The sequence below is a fragment of the Pleurodeles waltl genome, chromosome 4_1 (assembly GCF_031143425.1).
Source record: "Pleurodeles waltl isolate 20211129_DDA chromosome 4_1, aPleWal1.hap1.20221129, whole genome shotgun sequence".
In the NCBI taxonomy this organism is placed as follows: domain Eukaryota; kingdom Metazoa; phylum Chordata; class Amphibia; order Caudata; family Salamandridae; genus Pleurodeles; species Pleurodeles waltl.
The window spans coordinates 887,146,907-887,166,165 of record NC_090442.1 but is presented as its reverse complement, the minus strand read 5'-3'; the positions used below and the strand labels follow the sequence as shown (position 1 = coordinate 887,166,165).

The 19,259-nt window shown below is 41.0% G+C and overlaps 1 protein-coding gene across 1 annotated transcript in view; it reads left to right on the top strand.

Annotated features, from left to right (window-relative positions):
• Positions 1-19,259, top strand: part of RELN (reelin) — a 1,304,886-nt gene that overhangs the window by 1,106,184 nt on the left and 179,443 nt on the right. The window contains exons 39-42 of the mRNA XM_069229640.1: positions 4,497-4,668; positions 5,531-5,633; positions 8,059-8,288; positions 15,948-16,168. Coding sequence (XP_069085741.1) covers positions 4,497-4,668; positions 5,531-5,633; positions 8,059-8,288; positions 15,948-16,168 — 726 coding nt within the window. The remainder of the gene's footprint in view (positions 1-4,496; positions 4,669-5,530; positions 5,634-8,058; positions 8,289-15,947; positions 16,169-19,259) is intronic.

The following is a 19,259-nucleotide window of genomic DNA, read 5'->3' as shown; positions in this document are numbered from 1 at the left end:
GCTCACTGTTGCCAACCTGAATCTCAAAAGTCAAATGCCAAGAATGAATTGCGCGTCTTGCCGATTCGAATACCAACATGTAAATGCCAGAAACCACGAGCACATTCACACGCACAAGGAAAATCTTTCCACATGAAAGCTAGGCCCAAAAACTCGAATGCCTCTGAAAACAGGGTCAGGGCCCAGCCCGACCTCCGTCTTACCACCCTGTTCAAGGATCACCAATACAATGAAGGGCAAGGCCTGGAAGGTCAAAGTAGGCCTCCAGAACAGGAGCTCAGGAAGTTGCTGCTGCTCTGCACCTGGACCTCAGAATAGTGAGCATGTGGAGCTGGGCTAGCTCCCTTATATAGAGTCTGGCCCAGCCCACAACCACACCCAGTCATGCTACAGAGAAAGCTTCTGGAAGGCCCTAGAAAGGGACCACACCCTAACACACTCAGTAAGTCTGCAGCAATACCTTGCAAAAGAACAGTTATTGCAAACATCATTAACAGTGTTTTTCAAGGTTAAAGTCTGCAATGCAAAAGGTTAACATACTACATATAAACATAATGCATGAATTATGCTCTTGCATAAAGGCTGGGTTTTTGCATTTTAGTCGCCTGTAGAGCGCGCACTGCCCTGATGTTGACATTGAGTTTGGCAGCTTGGCTCTTGAGTTAGTACGAAATGGGCACCTAAATCTTCCACAGGATTGTATGGAAATCCTACATGAGGCAAAATGGCCATCCACCCATACGGCATATTCCTTCAAATGGAAGAGATTCTACATCTGGTGTTCCTCCAAAATGATAGACCCTACATCTTGCCAGGAAGATGTCATTCTTCCATACTTGCTACACCTGGCTAAATCTGGTCTGCAACTCTCTTCGATTAGGGTCCTTCTGGCAGCTCTGACTGCATGCAGAAAAGGTCCTTCCCAAAACCTCTTTCTTTAGGGTTTCAGTCATCAAAGATTTCCTAGAAGGGTTAAAAAAAAAAGTATTTCCTCCAGTTAGGCGCCCTTTTCTACCATGGGAGCTTAATGTGGTCCTTTTGTGCCTCATGCAAAATACATTTGGGTCCATATACAAGGCATCTCTCCAACACCTAACTTGGAAAACTGCTTTCCTTGTGGCAATTACATCAACACCCAGGGTTAGCAAGATTCAGGCTCTCTGTGCTCACGAGCTTTACACAATATTCCACTCCTCCAAGGTAGTGAAACGAACACATCCTAAATTCCTGCCCAAGGTTATCTCTGACTTACATGTCAACCAGTCAATTTCCTTGACAACTTTCTTTCAAACTCCATCTAGTCCAGCAGAGAGGGCGCTCCACCCTCTAGATGTAAAGAGGGTATTAAAATTCTACTTAGACAACACCAGATCTATTAAAAAATCTCCACAATTGTTTGTTAATTATGGTCCGGTTTGCACCAGTCTGGGCACCTCCAAACAATCAATCTCTACATGGTTTGTCTCCTGTATTCTATTTTGCTACCAACTAGCTAACAAGACCCTAGCTGGTAGACCAAGAGCATATTCTACCAGAGGCAAGTCTGCCACGACTGCCTTGATGAGGAATGTTCCCTTAGCCGACATCTCTAAAGCTGGGACCTAGAGGTCTGTCCACACGTTCACTAAACATTACTGTCTTGACTCTGATGCCAGGACAGATGCTCAAGCAGGACAGGCTTCTCTCAGGAACCTCTTTTCTTGATCTAATATTTCATTATTGTTCTGTCTACTCCTCCACTGTTTATGGGTTGGGCTTGCTATTCTATTCAAAGCTTATGGCTATACATGGAAATCCCCTAAGAGAGAAGAAATAGTTTCTTACCTGTAACTCCAGTTCTCTCATAGGGGTATTTCCCTGATAGTCATAAGCAGCCCACCCTCCTCCCTGGTGGAGTAGACAAAATATTATCTCAGGTATATTATTACTCTCAGCTAGGACTGCCTACAAAAAGAACTGATTTAACTGCCTCTCTCTAGGCATGATGGGATACTGGAGGACTGGCCATTCTTAAAGTCACAGTCTCCTTTTTCTTCATTTAAAATGGTAGCCTATGAGCTAAACTGCTCTGCACTCCTTCATCACTGTTTTGCATTACAAAATGGTTTGTGAAGGATTTTTTCTGCTAATTGTCAACTCGTTCATGCATTTGAATGCACGTGCCTTAACTTTGTCCTTTTTAAAGCAAACTAGATGAAGAATTTTGGACACTGTAGCCTTTCCTTTAGGCTGCATATTGACATTCTTAAGTGACTTTGCAGGCCTCCCTGAAGTAAGGCAAACATGAACACTTAAGAAATTATAGTGGAGAAAGTGTTCCGGAGTCCCTGCGGGCGGAACTATTCAACGTTCATGACTATCATGGAAATACCCCTACGAGAGAACTGGGGTTACAGGTAAGAAACTATACCATAATCTTCAACATCCTCAAGTATTTCAGGTATTTGCTACACATATACTCAAATCAAAACTGTAAATAAAAAAAGTGTGATGAGTTTTATGTTTGTATATTGTTAATGGAGGCTGTGTCTTTAATTGTACATCATAGGAAATCTGATACGTAGATCTTGACAAACCTGGTGCATCACACATGTTTCCCATCTGATGTCACACAGGAGTACTAAATTATATTTTTGTCCAAAAGGAGTAGATTGAGCACAGAAGCAAGGCCATGTGAAATGTGTGATGGTGAACCACACATAACCCTACTAGCTCAGGCATTCAAGAGTGTCTGTGTCCCGGTGGGGTGGGGTGGGGGGACCACCTTACCCCTTCCTTTTTTAAGATAGCACAATTGTTTTCAAATCAGTGTAGACTGGTTTTACTCAGCATTGTGTACTCCATAATTCCACCAATAACTTCCAGGGTCCCTAAAACATGCCCTTTTTCCAAGGTCCTAAATGATTCTAGACCTCAATCAAGTATATATTCAGGGTTCCCATGCATCCCACTCTGCATCTGTATTATCCCCCCATGCTACACCACACCTCCATAGTCACCCTGACTTTACAAGATTATACACATTAAACCTTAACTTGACAACTAACCCCTCCATGTCACCTAAAGTGCATACTCCAAAGTTGCCTCTTAGCTGTCACACACTATATCACAATTTCTGGTTTAAACATGACTCCCCTTCACTGTTTCCCCTATTCTCAATATCCTTTTCTCCCATCTTAAAGATTCTTTTCCCCCATCTATGATGGTCTCTGCGCAGACGGACCACAGCTAAAGTCCAGACTTTGACACTACTCTTTCTAGTAAACCAACAAAAAGCATGCAAGAACCAGAGTTAATTGCCTTTCCAAGACCCTACACTGAAAAAAGGAAAACGGTGAAGGGTACTTGTGGTACATTATAGTCTAGGAATGAAATTAGAATAGCTATTTTGTATCTAGAGAAAAAAGACCAGGGTGGTGAATACATGACTGGCACCACTGCCAGGAAGTTCTTGGTAGCTGTCTATGGTGGTACCGGCTAAAATTTCCCTAAGTGTTTCACAAATGGTCCAGTTAGTAGGTGAGTTGACATCAGAATCCCCCTTTGCTTACAGTGCTATATATCATAGGGTGAAAGTACTATTGCTAGGGTATATGATGAGCAATGTGACCCAAATATTTGAGAACTGGAACTAGCCCGTTTTTTTCATTTACCCCATGAAAATTGTTGCATAGAAGTTAGCTAATTTTCAGATAATTATTTTTCAAGCAAAACAGTTCCACCAAAATAACTACGTATTTTTTCTGTCACATTAAATTAAATTATTTGTACCATGCCCTTGCGCTAAAACACCAGGCTCCGTTTTAGAGATCTGTTACAATGTAACTACTGGACACCTTGTGATTCGCATGGTCTACATTACAAGCAGATCTATGGTATTTCACCAAAATGGTGGGAGTAGGCAAAGTATTACGACATACCCTTTAACCTACCAGTAGCATAGCTGTCATTGGCACCAGGCCACATTTGACTCTGATAGCCTTGCTAAAAGTAACATCAGGCAGACTTTGCTCCTACTCAGATCACCGGAAGTGGATAAAAAGCCTACCATAACCTAAACTACTTCTTTCATTTTAAGATTTCCATAAAGTTGATAAAAACACTCATGAAAGTCGGAAAAGGGTGACAGCTTCGCCGCTGGGAAGCTCTGAATAGTGCTCCCGCTAACAATGCCGTGCCACAGAATACCTGGCCATCAGTACTTGCTAGTTCCTGTGGCAGAGGGATGGTGCACAATGTGCCAATACCTATGTTTTGGGGCCGTTTTTACTCGAATCCTAAATGGTATGTAGATGGTGTAGTCATGCTTTGTGTAGCGAGTCTGTGATCGCATCTGGTTCTTACTTCAAAAAAACATCCTCCAACAAATTGTTTCTAGTGTAAGCAGGTATGAACAAACGATTGACTTGAATGTCTTTCCAGAATCTTAGCTGCTGCTATGTGAAAACCCTTCTTTTCTTGTAGTAAGTGTTGCCTTGTTTTCCATGCCAACGCAGGTAAGAAGGATGAAATCTGGATCATCGATGACTTCATTATTGATGGGAACAACCTTAAAAACCCAGCACTGCTTCTGGATACATTCGATCTGGGCCCTAAGGAAGATAACTGGTTTTTCTACCCTGGTGGGAACATCGGTCTCTACTGCCCGTACTCTACCAAGGGAGCACCGTAAGTATGAAGCCATGAGTAAGAACATGTGACAGTACAGAGAAGCCTGGGTAAGGAAAAGGCAGATGGATGAAGCAAGGAGCCTTTTTAATGTGCACTGATGTTTGCATATTCAGGAAAATGTTTGCCACATACGCCAGTATATTTTGCCCAAATCAGAATGGGTTCTTTCCCTCAGTCTACCCCAGAGAGGTCTACAGCTTGTGCTTCCCACCAAAGATGCTTTGGAAGAAGACTGGGATGCTCCGAGTACTGTTGTTGGGTGTGGTTATTAGCGGATGTGCAGTTTGCACCCAATTCCAAAGTGCAGGCCTTGGAATAAGGAATAATGTGCTAATTGCATGCTTTTCCTCATCTTGAGGTGCGCAAAATGAAAATGTTCCTGATTTTAAGGTTTTAATGGCCGCAAATGGGGCAGCCAAGCGTCCACGTCAGGTGCACTGTGCATCTGCAAAGTAATCCCATTTTGGGCACAACAGCCTTTTGTGTGCGAGAACAGAAACAGCCTGATGGTGGTAGTCAGGCCAAATATTCAAAGGGACTCTGAGTAATAACATCCTTGAGCCCGGGAAAGCTGGTCTCTGGCACATTGTGACACAGGGCAGCTGAGCCTACCAGCGCCGGTCAGCCGTATAATTCATTGGTCCTTTTTACGTTTTATATCTCAATATGAATAAATTGTTATAATGTACATATAACACACATATACTATACATGTTCCTTTTTCATTTGCCATGGTGATTAAAAGTGAGAGTATGAGTTGTATTTCCCTCACTTCTGTGCCATTCTGCAGCAGTGTAGTATGTCCTAGTTATGTGCCACAGTCCTTGCTGCTTATTCAATAACTCTCTGTTTGTTCCAGGGAGGAAGATTCAGCCATGGTTTTTGTTTCCAATGAAGTGGGAGAGCATTCCATCACTACCAGAGATTTGGATGTGAACGAGAACACCATCATTCAATTTGAGGTAAAAGAATCCTTCAGCCCCACTAACTTAGCTTTATGTTTTTTCCGTGACTGTAAAAATGAATTGGGTAGAACGTTCAATGTGTATTGTCAAAGCCAATCAGTGATTTCTCCATTTTAGTACATCAAGGCGCATCCTTAAGATTTTTTTGTTTGCACAAAAGAATATGGTAGGACACTCATATCATATAAGTTCAGTTATTGAGACTATGAAATCGCCAACATTTTAGGAGGAGAAGTGTCACCCCCCACCCTTAATCATGGAATGCTTCATCATAGGATCCTCCCCCTGGATAGAACTGTATGTCATCTGTCCAGGCTCACTTAGTTCTGCACAGTCTTTTATATTATAAATTGTGGGCTTGGGATCAGAACAATTCGATTAAAATTACCTTGTGGTAACACACAAGGACCTTTGTTTCCGGGTCCCTAGTAAAACTACAATGGTTACCACACCCTTAAGATGACATGTTTCCACCAATATTCTTCAGCTCATGGGGACGATGGCTTTCGTCAGGACTGTCAATCCCTAGTCTTAATATGTATGCATGTGAATAAGTAATTTAAAATAATACAGAGTAGCAGCATCCAAGTATGTATGTATATATATATATATATATATATATCAATGTCTTAGATTTAGTTGTTTGGTCCTCGTCTGATACCACACTCATAACAACATTAAAAACATTTACTAATGCCTAAAGCTCGTGCCACACACCTCTGAGTGTTCTTGGGAGAATACTTGGGTGGGAGTTAACTCTCTATCCTTTGTTTGTGATTGTTCCTGTTCTTCAGATTACTACAGAGGATGCAAAACACCCAACTAACTACCTTCTGTCATATCAAAATCTCACCTAACCTTCTTTAAACGTTCTTAATTTTAACATGCTCTATGACTAGATCCATCTAATATGATCTTTACACTGAGAGATATCAGGCACCAGCATGTTTTCCATTTATTTAGCAATATTTTAAAATCTTCTCTGCCTCTAATGATAGCCTTGTTGGTATCCGAAGAAGACATGAATCACATATTGTGGCCTGTACTAATAATCAGTTAAGGACAGGCTGAATAGGCCTATGGACTTATTTAAGTGCGTCCTATAGAGTGGAAAGATGATGATTATGTTATTGGGAGGTTTCTGTACCATTAGTGATTAGAAATACAGTGCTGCAAATCCAGTCACTCCAATGGCCTAACACCTCTGAGTCGTTCAAGGGGTTGGGCGAGGGAGGGGTGAGGTAACTGAACCTAGAAATGTTTTCAATTCCAAAAAAGGATGAACCCACTTTTTGTTGAGGAAGACCCTAACCCAGGTGGACCCAAAAGTCTTTCTCATTGTGTGCTACATAGTTTTGTGTTCCATATTAAAATTTGACCATGGGGATCCCCCTAGGAATTAGAGAATTATAGGGGTAATTGATAATTCCAATCCCAGTATCCCTTGTTATGCCTTATTTCCTGACAGTTATTTCTACAGCGAAAATCTCCATCTGAAATACATCAGGCCACTGGCGTTCCCACTAATCTTTTACTTTGAGTGGGGCGAGTAATTACTGTTACCAAACTCATTTGAATTACGGTGGCACTCGTAATCAAGGCCTTGGTCTTCCAAAAAGTGTAATGCCTTCCAGAACTGTAGGCATAGAATACAATTACTTCCTCTCCTAAAAGGTTAACTGAAGGTCAGGATACAACAATAAGAAAATATCAAGTGAACAAACAGAGCCAAAATAATTGTTAATGATCCTTATAAAGGTTAAAAATGATTTGGTCGAAACTATGATTCCCTAGTCGATAAAGCAGAGAAGAGCTATCAGCCTGAGGAGAAGAGCTCGATAACGTCTATTGTAAATGTGGGAAATACATTTCAAGCAAGGAGAATGTACCACATGGGTTTGAGCTCTCCTAAGCAAGTCTTTAGTGACATTAGAGTATGATTGATTCTTTGCTTGGTTAGGTTTGCATTGGTTTTTAATGTGTGTGATATATAGCCGATTAATTATTGATGGTTTGATTATGTTTTGTCTAATTAATTTTTGATAGTTTCAAATTATATTTCTTTTATATTGATTATAATAAAATTTGTTGCATAAAGAGTTGTGATAACATTTTCAGTATTCTGTTCATATGAGATAGGACTCATTATGATGACAATGTCACTTAGCCTAGATATCTACAAATTTAGCTAGGCAAACCCTATTGTCATGATATCACCCTTTCTGAGTGACTGTACTGGACTGGTGTATTTAACCAGTTGCACAGATCTCTGTATTCTGCTGTCACCAAACATGTATGTGCTTCAAATAGGCATAGCCATGTTAGGATGAGGCATTTAGGAATATTATTTTGGTTTAGTTGTTATTCCTGCAAGCTTTTCTTTTACCGTCATTATGTTTATTTTTGCATTTAATTTGTTCAGATCAATGTTGGATGTACAACCGATAGCTCTGCTGCTGACCCTGTGAAATTGGAATTCTCACGAGACTTTGGAGCAACCTGGCACCTCCTTCTTCCATTGTGCTATAGCAGCAGCAGTCATGTGAGCTCCCTGTGCTCCACAGAGCATCATCCTAGCAGCACATACTATGCTGGCACCACACAGGGATGGAGACGAGAAGTTATTCACTTTGGAAAATTGCACCTCTGCGGGTAGGCTGCTGTGCTATGTAATTCCAACCTGTTTGTTATTTATTGTTATCTTGTTGGAGTATTGTCAACTCATGTTTCATGAACAGCGCAACCCTCTACCATTCTGACCACACTGTGCTATGCAGTGAGTTGTTTGTGCCCTTTACCGAGGATCCTCCCGCCATCATTTTGAGGGTCCCATGATCCCTTAACAACCATGTTTCTTAACATCACTGGAAGGCTTCTGTATACACTACTCTGTCTTCAATCAGAGCCTTCTGCATCATAAACTTCCTTCAGACAACATAACAACCCCACTGGGTACACCAACCACTTATATTAATTATAAATCTATGCATGCTTAAAATACAAACATCCACTTAATAAGTGTGGCTTGTCTACATTATTTGGCTCCGAATACAATCAACTAGAATCATATAGCTTGCATTACAGAAAGTTTGAAGAGAACAGGGAAATGCAAATACCAGCAAAATAAAGAAAAATGAAAGAGAAGAGAGTGGAAGAAAGAAAGAAGAGGAGAGATAGAACATATGCATAAGGTCATGGTAGAAAAAGGAGTAGAGCTGATGGGATGATGGAAAATTGAGGCAAAGGAGCAACCACTCTCCCCTCGTATTAAGGAGTAAATTACTGGATGTCAAGTACTGGGCACTGAGGGGATCTGTTCAGTGCTCTTGTAGATTGGTCTTGATGTATCAACATATTTTTCATCTTTACTTTTCACTGATGGAGACTCGCTGAAACACGTTGTCTGTGCCTCCATAACTGATTTAAATACTCAGTAGTTGCAGGGCCCGGCCCAGAGGATCAACGTTAGAATAAGATGGAAAAACTCTTGGGTAAAAAACCCTGCATACAAAAGGAAGGTGGTAAAACTATGAGTTGCATTATTTTAAGAAAATTCCTTAATTTGCAAAAAAAAAAGCCCAATTGTCTTGAATGCATTATATCAGCATAGTAAAAGTTGCTCCCAACTCTGATTGATTCCCTTTGTCAATTGCATAGGGGATGATAACTAGAAGATAAAGCTTGTTCAGCTTTAAATGCCTTACACAAAGCTCTCCAAGACATGATAGATTTTGAGTATCTCTGTCAGAGATTATAATACTGGGCAATCCACGAAGACTGAAAATATCAACAACTGGGCAGAATGTGGATGAAGATCCAGGGGAATGAGAGGAAAAATGGGCAGGTCATGATGATGTGTCCTCCCTACATTTATACCAAAAGCCATAAGGAAAAGTAATCAGACTAACCAAAGGAACACACTTTTGGGAGTTGTATCTTTGTTAGGAGTGCTTTGTTGTTTCGTACCCTGTCTCTCAACATATGTTGACCTAAGGGATTCAGACAAAATTGATAGGTGTGCCCTCAGCCCTTCCCACCCCTCGGGTATTATGCTTCGTCAATGGCCACACATCATTCACCATGGAAAAATATGTCAGAAAGCACTGGGCATTTCTCCAGCCATTGGTAATTTAAACAGAGGGGAGGTATCACACAGTACCCTTTTGAAGGTGGCTTGTCTGCTAACCATGGGCAATTCGTATGACAAGTTTCAGAAAGCACAGGTAAAAGCTGCAAATATCCATAAAACATATAATGCAAGGATTTACAAGCATATTCTTGGATATCAGAATAAACAGTTTACCACCAAACAGTTTGTAGATCGAAATATTATTATTTGTGGCCTTATCCTGATCAATAAGAATTCCACAAACACCACTATCCAACAGGGAGGAGGTATTACCAATATTTACTTCTTCTGGTCTATCAGCACTATTCATATAATATACAATATAAGGATGTCAGTGCACTCCAACCTGTTCTCAGAAAAAGAGTAAAAAAAACTTCCACCATTCCTCAAAGGTCGTTTAGAGTGGCATGAATCATTTGTTCAGCATAACTTCAAAATAGAAGTAAACCAGCCTTGCGCTGCTGCTCTTTCTTACTCTCTTTCATAGGACCCCTCACTGCTCCAAACTCCTTGAGATAACGAGTCCACATAATTCTCAGATCACTTACACTAAGGAACTCTAGGAAAATGTCCACAGAATTTCCTCTTTCCCCTCACCTGTTTTTTAATCTGTGTCAGTCAAAAGTGCTAAATCAAAAAGTTCAGGAAATGGAGTAGGGCTCTGTGAACAAATCAATTTGTCCTTAACTTCTTCCTTCAAATCACATTGAAACTGTCATCTAAACTCTTTTGATGTAGGAAGTTTCTGATGCTAATTGATCAAAATGAGACACAAAAGTCAAATGTTCAAACATTTTCTTAAAAGCTGATAGGAAGACGTCCCAAGACTATAAATACACATCTGTGTTGGTTATTAACTGAGATGCACAAGCCAATGCTGATCCAGTGGGGCAGCTAATCAGATAGCACACTTTGTTGTCATCTTTTCTAAACTCTGCAATCCAAAAAGCAAGATGCACCATATGAAAATCCAAAAACTGTCTTAAGGAAAATGCAAGGTGTTTTAAGACCTACTTGGATGTCTGTAGACTGCAACACCGAGATCTGGTTAAGTGCTGAATTTTCAAGGCGCAATTGTTGCAACTCTTGCACCAGGGTAAGGGCAGAATCCATAGTACCTCAAAACCCAAGAAGTCAGTGGTAACACAATCTATCAATGACTGAATGCTAAAAAGTTCTGTTGAGTACCCTTCTAAATTTCCCAAACAAAGGGTGAGTCCTCACAGTAGCCATAGTCCTACCCTGAACAAAATAATATATCTGAAAGGTGTCAAGTGTGGGAAAATACCTCCTTATGGCACTTTTATAATTCTTGGTTGAAGATGTAGGCAGTGCTGGAGAAGTCTGCAAGGCACCAAACGTCTCTTGATATCAGTAAGTAGAAAAGAGTCATGCTATGCCAAGAGAAGATTTCAGAAGACAAATGATCCAACCTACTAAAAGGAAAAACCAGGAACAAAACTGAGAACAAGGGGCAAAGATCAGAATGAAAAACTGGGGAATGAAATGCATTGCGATTCAACGTCCTCTCATAAAGCTACCTTATGAATGTTTAAAACAGGAACTGACATTCCGGAAAAATAAATTGATACCTCATTGATTAGGAGACCCATACGTCCTGCAAGGGACAGACCCCCATCTTGGAAAGTGCTTATATCAGTCTTGTTTATGCCCTTGCCCATGAGCTAGTGCCATTTGTCCAGCTACAAAGAAGCGAACATCTGACATCATGCATGCTATACAGAATTCTGAAATCCTTGTGATGCTTTTTCCCAATCTATGTTTCACACGATTTGCAGGAAACCCCTTGGGGTCACTGCAAGTTAGGAAGCAGCAAGGACACTCAGCAGCAGTCTCCAGTGCAGCGTCTGTCATTGCACTGGGGGAGAGTGCGCTCAGCACTTTCCCTTCTGAACAAGGCAGTCTCCAGTGAGTCCTTAGCCCAATTCACTGCACAGGCACCAGTGCAAACGTGAAATTGAAACAGCAGTTGGTGAGGAGGAGGGTGAAACACAAGGAAGAGAAGGGTGATAAAGGGTAAGGAAGTTGCGAGAAAAGTGGGTACTAGATAAAGTCTAAATAAAATTATAGATTTGAACAGAATGATTCAAAATAAATGCAGATTTTCAAACCAGTGGCATTCAACCATTTGATTAAAACAGATGGATATCTACCAAATGATTTGAATTATTGACATAGACTCTAGCCATCCAATCCTGTCACCTGCACTAAACTCATCCTAAGCCTAGCCCCTACTGAGATGTAAGCAACACTGTACTCCAAGTCACAATCTCTGACAATGCATTTCTACAGTCAAACTGTTTATTTCAAAGCTGGAGAGGCTGAAAGACAATCATTGTTCTTCTAAGTCCTCATTCATAGAAAATATAAACCTCAATGCCTTTTTCCATGTAAACCGCTTTGGGCTTTAACTAAATTTAGCTTCCTCCACATTCACAAATCATATTTGCTATTTTTTTCTGAATGGTGACTACATCACACTCACACTGAATTACAAATGCATACCCATGCAAATTATCTTTCACAACTAATCTGCATTTATAACTGCCACATAACTCATATCCACTTTCAAATCCTCCAAAATATATGCCTCTCAGTCTACCAGTCAATGCCTTATTTACCATCTATTGGATGCAAATTTCTATTCTGAAAAAAAATCCACCAATCTCCTTTCCTGTCTTTGTCCTATGATTTAAGACAATGAACAAACAACATCTAAATACGAGATTTTTAGTTTGACTGAAACACCACTTCCTATTTATAGGAGTTCAACTTCAGCAGTTGTTCCTTGTGTCCCTGCAATACTGACCTGAATGTTCTCAGGCAATTTTAAAGAACATTGGATCACAAGGCAGAAACAGTCCAATAACTAGCTACCGCTTTGTGGGAAACTGGGTTACTGGTTGACGGGTGAGACCCTACTCAAGCAGCAGCCGCAATCCTTGTCAGGGTGCGGCACAAGCAAACCCCTAATTAACCTTTGCTCATCCCTCCGATAGCTTGGCACAGAACAGTCAGGCTTAACTTAGAGGCAATGTGAAAGTTTTTATGCAGCACTCCAAACTGTAAAACAGTGATACAGTGACAACATACACCGATTTAGTAAAATAGTGCAACATTTTATAAATAAATCACAACCAAAACAACAAAAATCCAGTCAGAACCAGAGAGATCCAATTTTAAAGATTTAAGTGAAAATAGGGCCAAAAACTGCAAGTACCACTTGCAGCTATCTGGTTGTGCCAGACCAGGAGAAAGTTACAAGTTCAGGCCAACTGCGATGGAGTGCAGGTCGGATACAGGACCCGGGTAGTCCTGCTGAAAAGTTGCCTCCTCAGTCCAGCATAAAGCATCCTGTTCGCAAGTGGAGGAGATTGCGAGGACCAGAGAAGCACTGGGGACGGTAGTCAATGTAGCATTAAGACCAGCACGGGCGTCGTGGACAGTCATCGCTGTAGCTTGAAGATCCTTTGCGGTGGCACTCTCCCTGAGAGGTGGGTGCTGTAGTGTGAAGAGTCGGGTTGACAGAACTTCACGTTGGCAGGCTGTGCGAGTGACAAGCTTTCAGAGCCAACAGGCCCATTTGCAGTCATGAAGAGCCCATAAACTTCAATTCAGCCTTGCTGAGGCCACACCAAGGGTCCAGGACCTGAGGAGCACCACTTGGGGTGAGAGGCTTGCTCCAGATGGACCTACATGCTGGTGCAGATGGTGGGGAGCCTTGTTAAGCCCAGCAGACTAGCTCTTGGAGTCAATGTGAGAGTCCTGGGTTCAGGTGCAAGTCCAAATCCCTCTGATTCAGCAAGGAGGCCAGCAACCTAGCAAAGCAGCAGTCTAGCAAGGCAGTAATCCAGAAGGGCAGCAGTACAGCAGAGTGGCAGTCCTTTCAGCAGCACAGCAGTCCTTTTCCACAGGTCCACTGAAGTGTTGGTAAATGAGGTCCAATATTTTGTCCTGGACCTTCCTTTGAAGTGGGAGCGAGAAACTTCTGGAGGTTTCCCTTTGAGGTCCACAGGCATCCTGCCTCCCCTGTCCTGGTTCCAAACTATCTACATGGAGTATGCAGCCCTTTGTGTGGAGGCAGGACACAGCTTATTCAAGTGTAAGTTGTTATGTGCCCAGCTCGCCTTCCCATCCTGCCTTTAATGGCCCATCCAAGCGCACCTAAGGTCTTTGTTGTTTGTGGCTGTCTAGGAGGAATACACAAAGCCCAATCGCCAGCTACATCCAGTCATTTGACCCAGACACAGACTGCAGGCACTTAATGGCTAATGCAGGAAAATTCCAACTTTTTAAAAGTGGCATTTTAAAAATTGCAATTTAAAATTCCACTTTACCATAAGAGAGGAACTTTTATTACAATCCAAAGACACAAAGCATGGACTGGTTACCTGTTCCCAATTCGATGTTGCAGCTTATTAAACGTAATAAGGTAACTCCAATGTTATCCTATGGGAGAGGTAGGCCTTTTAAGTAGTGAAAAATGAGTTTAAGAGTTTATTTTACTAACAGGACTTCTAAAACTTGCAAATACATGTCCAACATTTTAAATACACTGCCCCCTGGGCTGTCCAGGGCCTAGCCTAGGGTGACTTATATATATTGAAAAGGATGACTTGTGCCTGGCAAAAGGTTTATTTTGCCAGGTTGAAATGGTAGTTAAAACTGTACACTCAGTCTACAATGACAGACCTGAGACATGTTTAAAGTGCTACTTAAGTGGGTGGCACAATACGTGCTCCAGGCCTCCTATTAGCATTTAATTTACAGACCCTGTGCACATGTAAAGCCACTTTACTAGGAGCTTACAAGTAAACTGAATATGCCAATTGGGTGTAAGCCAATTCTACCACTTTTTTAGGCGAGAGGACAAGCACTTTAACACTAGTTAACAGTGTTAACGTGCACAGAGCCCAAAAGCCAACACAAACTGTTTCAGAAAACAGAAGGGCAAATGCAACAGTTTGGCGATGACCCTGCAGAAAGAGCCAAATCCTGAACCCTCCTATTACTTGTTCACTGTATGCTTGGCTTTGACCCTGTGCAGTGCTCCAATTCCTTTTTGGATACATAAATATCTCATCTATACATGCAAACTTAATCTAAAAAATGCACTTGTTATGTCACTTGCTGGTCACATTAGCTCTCTACATAAAACAACACTTCCACCGTACTTCAGAGAAACAGCCTACAAAACTCCCAATTTACTTAAGGAGAACCACCTACATTAAACCTCTAGCTACCAAGATCTCCCCTAGACTTCCTAAGAAATTTACATCGACTGAACATCCTATCTTAGAATGATTTGGCTTGATAAACTATACTGACAACTACAGTGAATCCACACTGTGTATTATTCTAAACAAACAAATGTGAAAAAGGTCAAATCTTAAATTTAGCATGTTATCAACTTCTCAAAGAAACAGTTTTTGCATAATCCAAAAATCTTCAGTTGCCATCAACACCTCATTTCAGTGAGCCATAGACGCAATCCAGCTTCTTCTTCACTGAAGAAATCCCCTTTGGTCTGGTAATACAAGAAACTAGAAATTATAACACTAACCAAATATTTTAACAATGAAATACCTACAACCATCTTAAAGCCCTCATTTACTTGGGTCTGTACCTATGCCATAAGTCACTAATGTCTCTAGTGCCTAGGGGAAATATCCAAATGCTTTCTTTAAATTTAATGGTGAAGCAAAAATGCAACACCAAACTGATATCACCAACTACAGACCCAACATGAACCCCACCTCTTAAAAAAATGCTGAAAATTATATTTTAGCCAACTCTAAAACCACTTGTAAAGCCACAACTTGCTGGGTGTTTGCTCATTAATTGATCACTTTGTCACTTGCCAATGCTCAAAATGGCCAGAATATGTAGTGTGAACATTTCTTAACCATGAAAGTGGGCTGATTTGTGGGCCAGGGTAGATATGCTATGGGTCAAATCAAACTTTCAGTACTCCAGACAAGGAAATTATCTGGTAATCAAGTTACTCAATATTTTATTCCTATTTTCCTATTTACACTATTACAAGAATGTCCATTATTTACTGGGGACAACTTCAGTAATACCTAGGGAGTCTGAGTTATTCTGCATGTAATATCTTAATCAGCACTGGCAATTTAAAATTCTGTAAAATCTGTTTCCAGGTCTGCAAGGTTCCGATGGCACCAGGGCTTCTACACAACAGGGTCTCAGCCTGTGACATGGGCTATTGATAATGTGTACATTGGCCTCCAGTGTGAGGACATGTGCAGTGGGCATGGAAGCTGCAATAATGGGACCAAGTGCTTGTGTGATCCTGGATATTCTGGGCCAACCTGCAGAGTGAGCACCAAGAACCCTGACTTCTTGAAGGATGATTTTGAAGGTAAGTCTCTTAAGTATACTCATCTAAAAAGAACACATAATCAAATTACTGTATTGGGAGCGGTATTAGAGGGGACGTACCATCATTCTTCATTTTAGAAAACTCTGTGGTAAACTAGTGTTGACAAAAGATGCGACCAGTTTTCAGTTGCCACGATTTAATCACAGATTCAGGAGAACTGATTGTCATGTTATGTCATAGAAAGGCAGATGTGATGTTTATTCCCACACAAGCCCACTACAGGGATTCATAAAACTTGATTGTTAGGCTAATGGCCCAGTGGTTCCCAATGTTAACAGGCTAGTGATATAGTGCACACTTTGTGTTATGTAAGTATTCATGCATGTGATACTTGTATGGCACAAACTTAGCCAAAAAGGTAGCGGATTGCTTTACACAGTCAAAAGCAAGCATACAGGAAATGAGTGATTGGAAAAATAGGTCATTAGATTGTTATTGCCTTGTCTGCTGTGTCTTCAACTCTTTCCAAATTGTGGTCCTTACGGATACAGGGATGTTGTTCCAGAACCTGGGGCTTTGATGAAACATACTCAGTGCTTTGATTTTTTCTTTGTTACATTTTTTAGGCCCTCATTATGAGGTAGGCGTGATGTTAATTACTGTATACTATGGTAAATAGTGCATGAATTTACCAACTCATCTGATCATGAGTTAAAAAACGTATGTGATATTTATCGCATGTGGTAAATACCATGTCTGTAGTCCATCTGCACTATTCCTTGCATGTGCTATTTATCACATGTGATATCTACCACACGCGAAAAGTAGCACCTTGAAATACTTCCAGTCAAAAGCATATGGTAAAATTTGCTGAAAGTGTGGGGAAAGAAAGAAAAAGCTATAAAACAATACAAAAAGTAAGACCATGACAGTAATGCAAATAATACACAATACATGCACTATTTGAGCTGTATTCTTGTCTTTGACCCTAGAGAGGTCAAAGACAGATGTGAAATCACATACATCTTCCCACAGGGCCAGATCATAATAAACAATTGTGGACAAATGAAGCACTCACAGGTTGATTGCAGCAGCTCACATTTCCATTACACAGGACACCACCAAGGATGCAACACTCTTAAGGCACCATATCATACTATACCAAATCAATGCTCTGCTACAATAAACATTGCAGCATGATAATGGAAACCAGGCTACCAAACAATGACCTCAAACGGAGTAGCAACGCAGGATGAGAGCTAGATTTGATGGAGTAAGGCTAGAGCCCATAAACCTGAGGCGGTTTGAGATTCAGACTGTATACAGGCTCAGTATGGGCACAATACAAAACATATCTTCATCACTACAGATATATTGGAGCCCAACATAAGGATCCACTGCCACCCACCACCCCCTTCCTTTAGATGCTAAAAGCGCTAAAACTCTTTACATTTGGCACCACACAGTAGACAGTACGAGTGGTGCACGGCTTTTCTTAGACAAATTTCAAACAAATATTCAGCCAAATGATGGATGCCATGCAGAGAGTGATTAGGCAGCATATAAAGTTTCCATTGGACTTCAACACACCCAGTGCCCGCAAAGCAAATGAAGCACACTATTAAAGTATTGACGAATGCTGTGTGTTATGGGCTTGTGTATACTGAACTGCTGTGCTAGGTGCCCTGCCTCAAACCACAATGGCACTATCCTGCAGAGAGGCAACATTAGACATAATATGGTGACACATCACTTTCAATGTATTAGGCAGACAGATCAACCCTTCATTATCAAGATTATAATGCATTATGATTGTTGTAGTCCAATCTCAGTATGTCAGCAGAACCATTAGAGAGTTGCTAGCTCCTATGGCAGCACATACATGGATCAATGTGGATAGGTATAATAAATTACATTGGTCATTTGTCACAATGAATAATCCCACCCAAGACAGCTTTTTAACAACCACATATACTTCCATTACATCTCCATATCTCTTACCCTGGATTCCTCCAATCTCGAGGCCTGCTTTTATGTATTTCACTCCAGAATGTTGAGGATGATTATAAATTGTTCCAATGGGTTGAGGTGCAACTGGTGGGGAGCTACCACAGCTGCCACGATATACTGCTTGTGCTTGGTAACTCAAGCAGTACCTAGCATTTCAAGGTTTAAAACATCTTTTTAATGCTCACAACGTCATATGGATATGTTGATACAGTAATCATTTTGTCCGTTATCTCCTTGTACAGGCATGTTTTTTGTTTTAGTGGTGGTTCAGCACGAGAGGGTACATTAAATGGTCATGGTATATTGCCACCTCCTTGGCCTGGACCTTGAACTTAGGATCCATAAGTGTGTACTTCTTTCCTTACTGGGTCCATGATGCAAAAGTATGGCATGTTTCTTCCTGTGATGATTGAGTGATATCAGAGTATGGCAATGTATTTTCTTTGTCTTGTTTCAAGATACTTTGTCCACAAAAAAAGAATGCCTGCACACTTCCAAACAGGAAGGAGCTGTTGGTGTGCTTTGGGGGTGTCCTGAGGTCCCTCTGTGTGTCACTCTTGCTGTTTCTTCTCTCTAGGGCTACATTTCCAAACTCCAGGAACTTCCAATGCCTGCAAATGAGAACTTCCTGTTTTATGCATCTTCAATTTGTCTACTGCTGTAAATAGCACACAATCGACATTTAACACATGAAATAAATACGGATTCCATAGTATACAAAACACTCATAATTAATGTTATTTCACGTGTTATTTATCACACCCTAAATAATCAGTATCTACCCAGTGTTTTTACCATCAACATCATAATTAAGGCCTTCGTGTCCAGGATGATTGTGGCCTGATGGTAGCCTGACTGTGGGTGTGCAGAGAGCCACCAAAAATGGTGTGTTTGTCCGCATTGTAAACTCGAGTGCTGGTCATGATGACTTGTTAAATGATGCAGCCAGATTTGGTGAAGGTCGGCAGAGGGAACCAGTGGAAAACCATGCAGATAGAGGTGATGTGATCATATTTAGTCCGTCCCTAGATGAGACATGCTGTGGCGTGTAGGTTGCATATGATGGGCGACAATGTGTAGTCTGGAAGGCTATGCAGCAGGGTGGGACCACCATCCATAT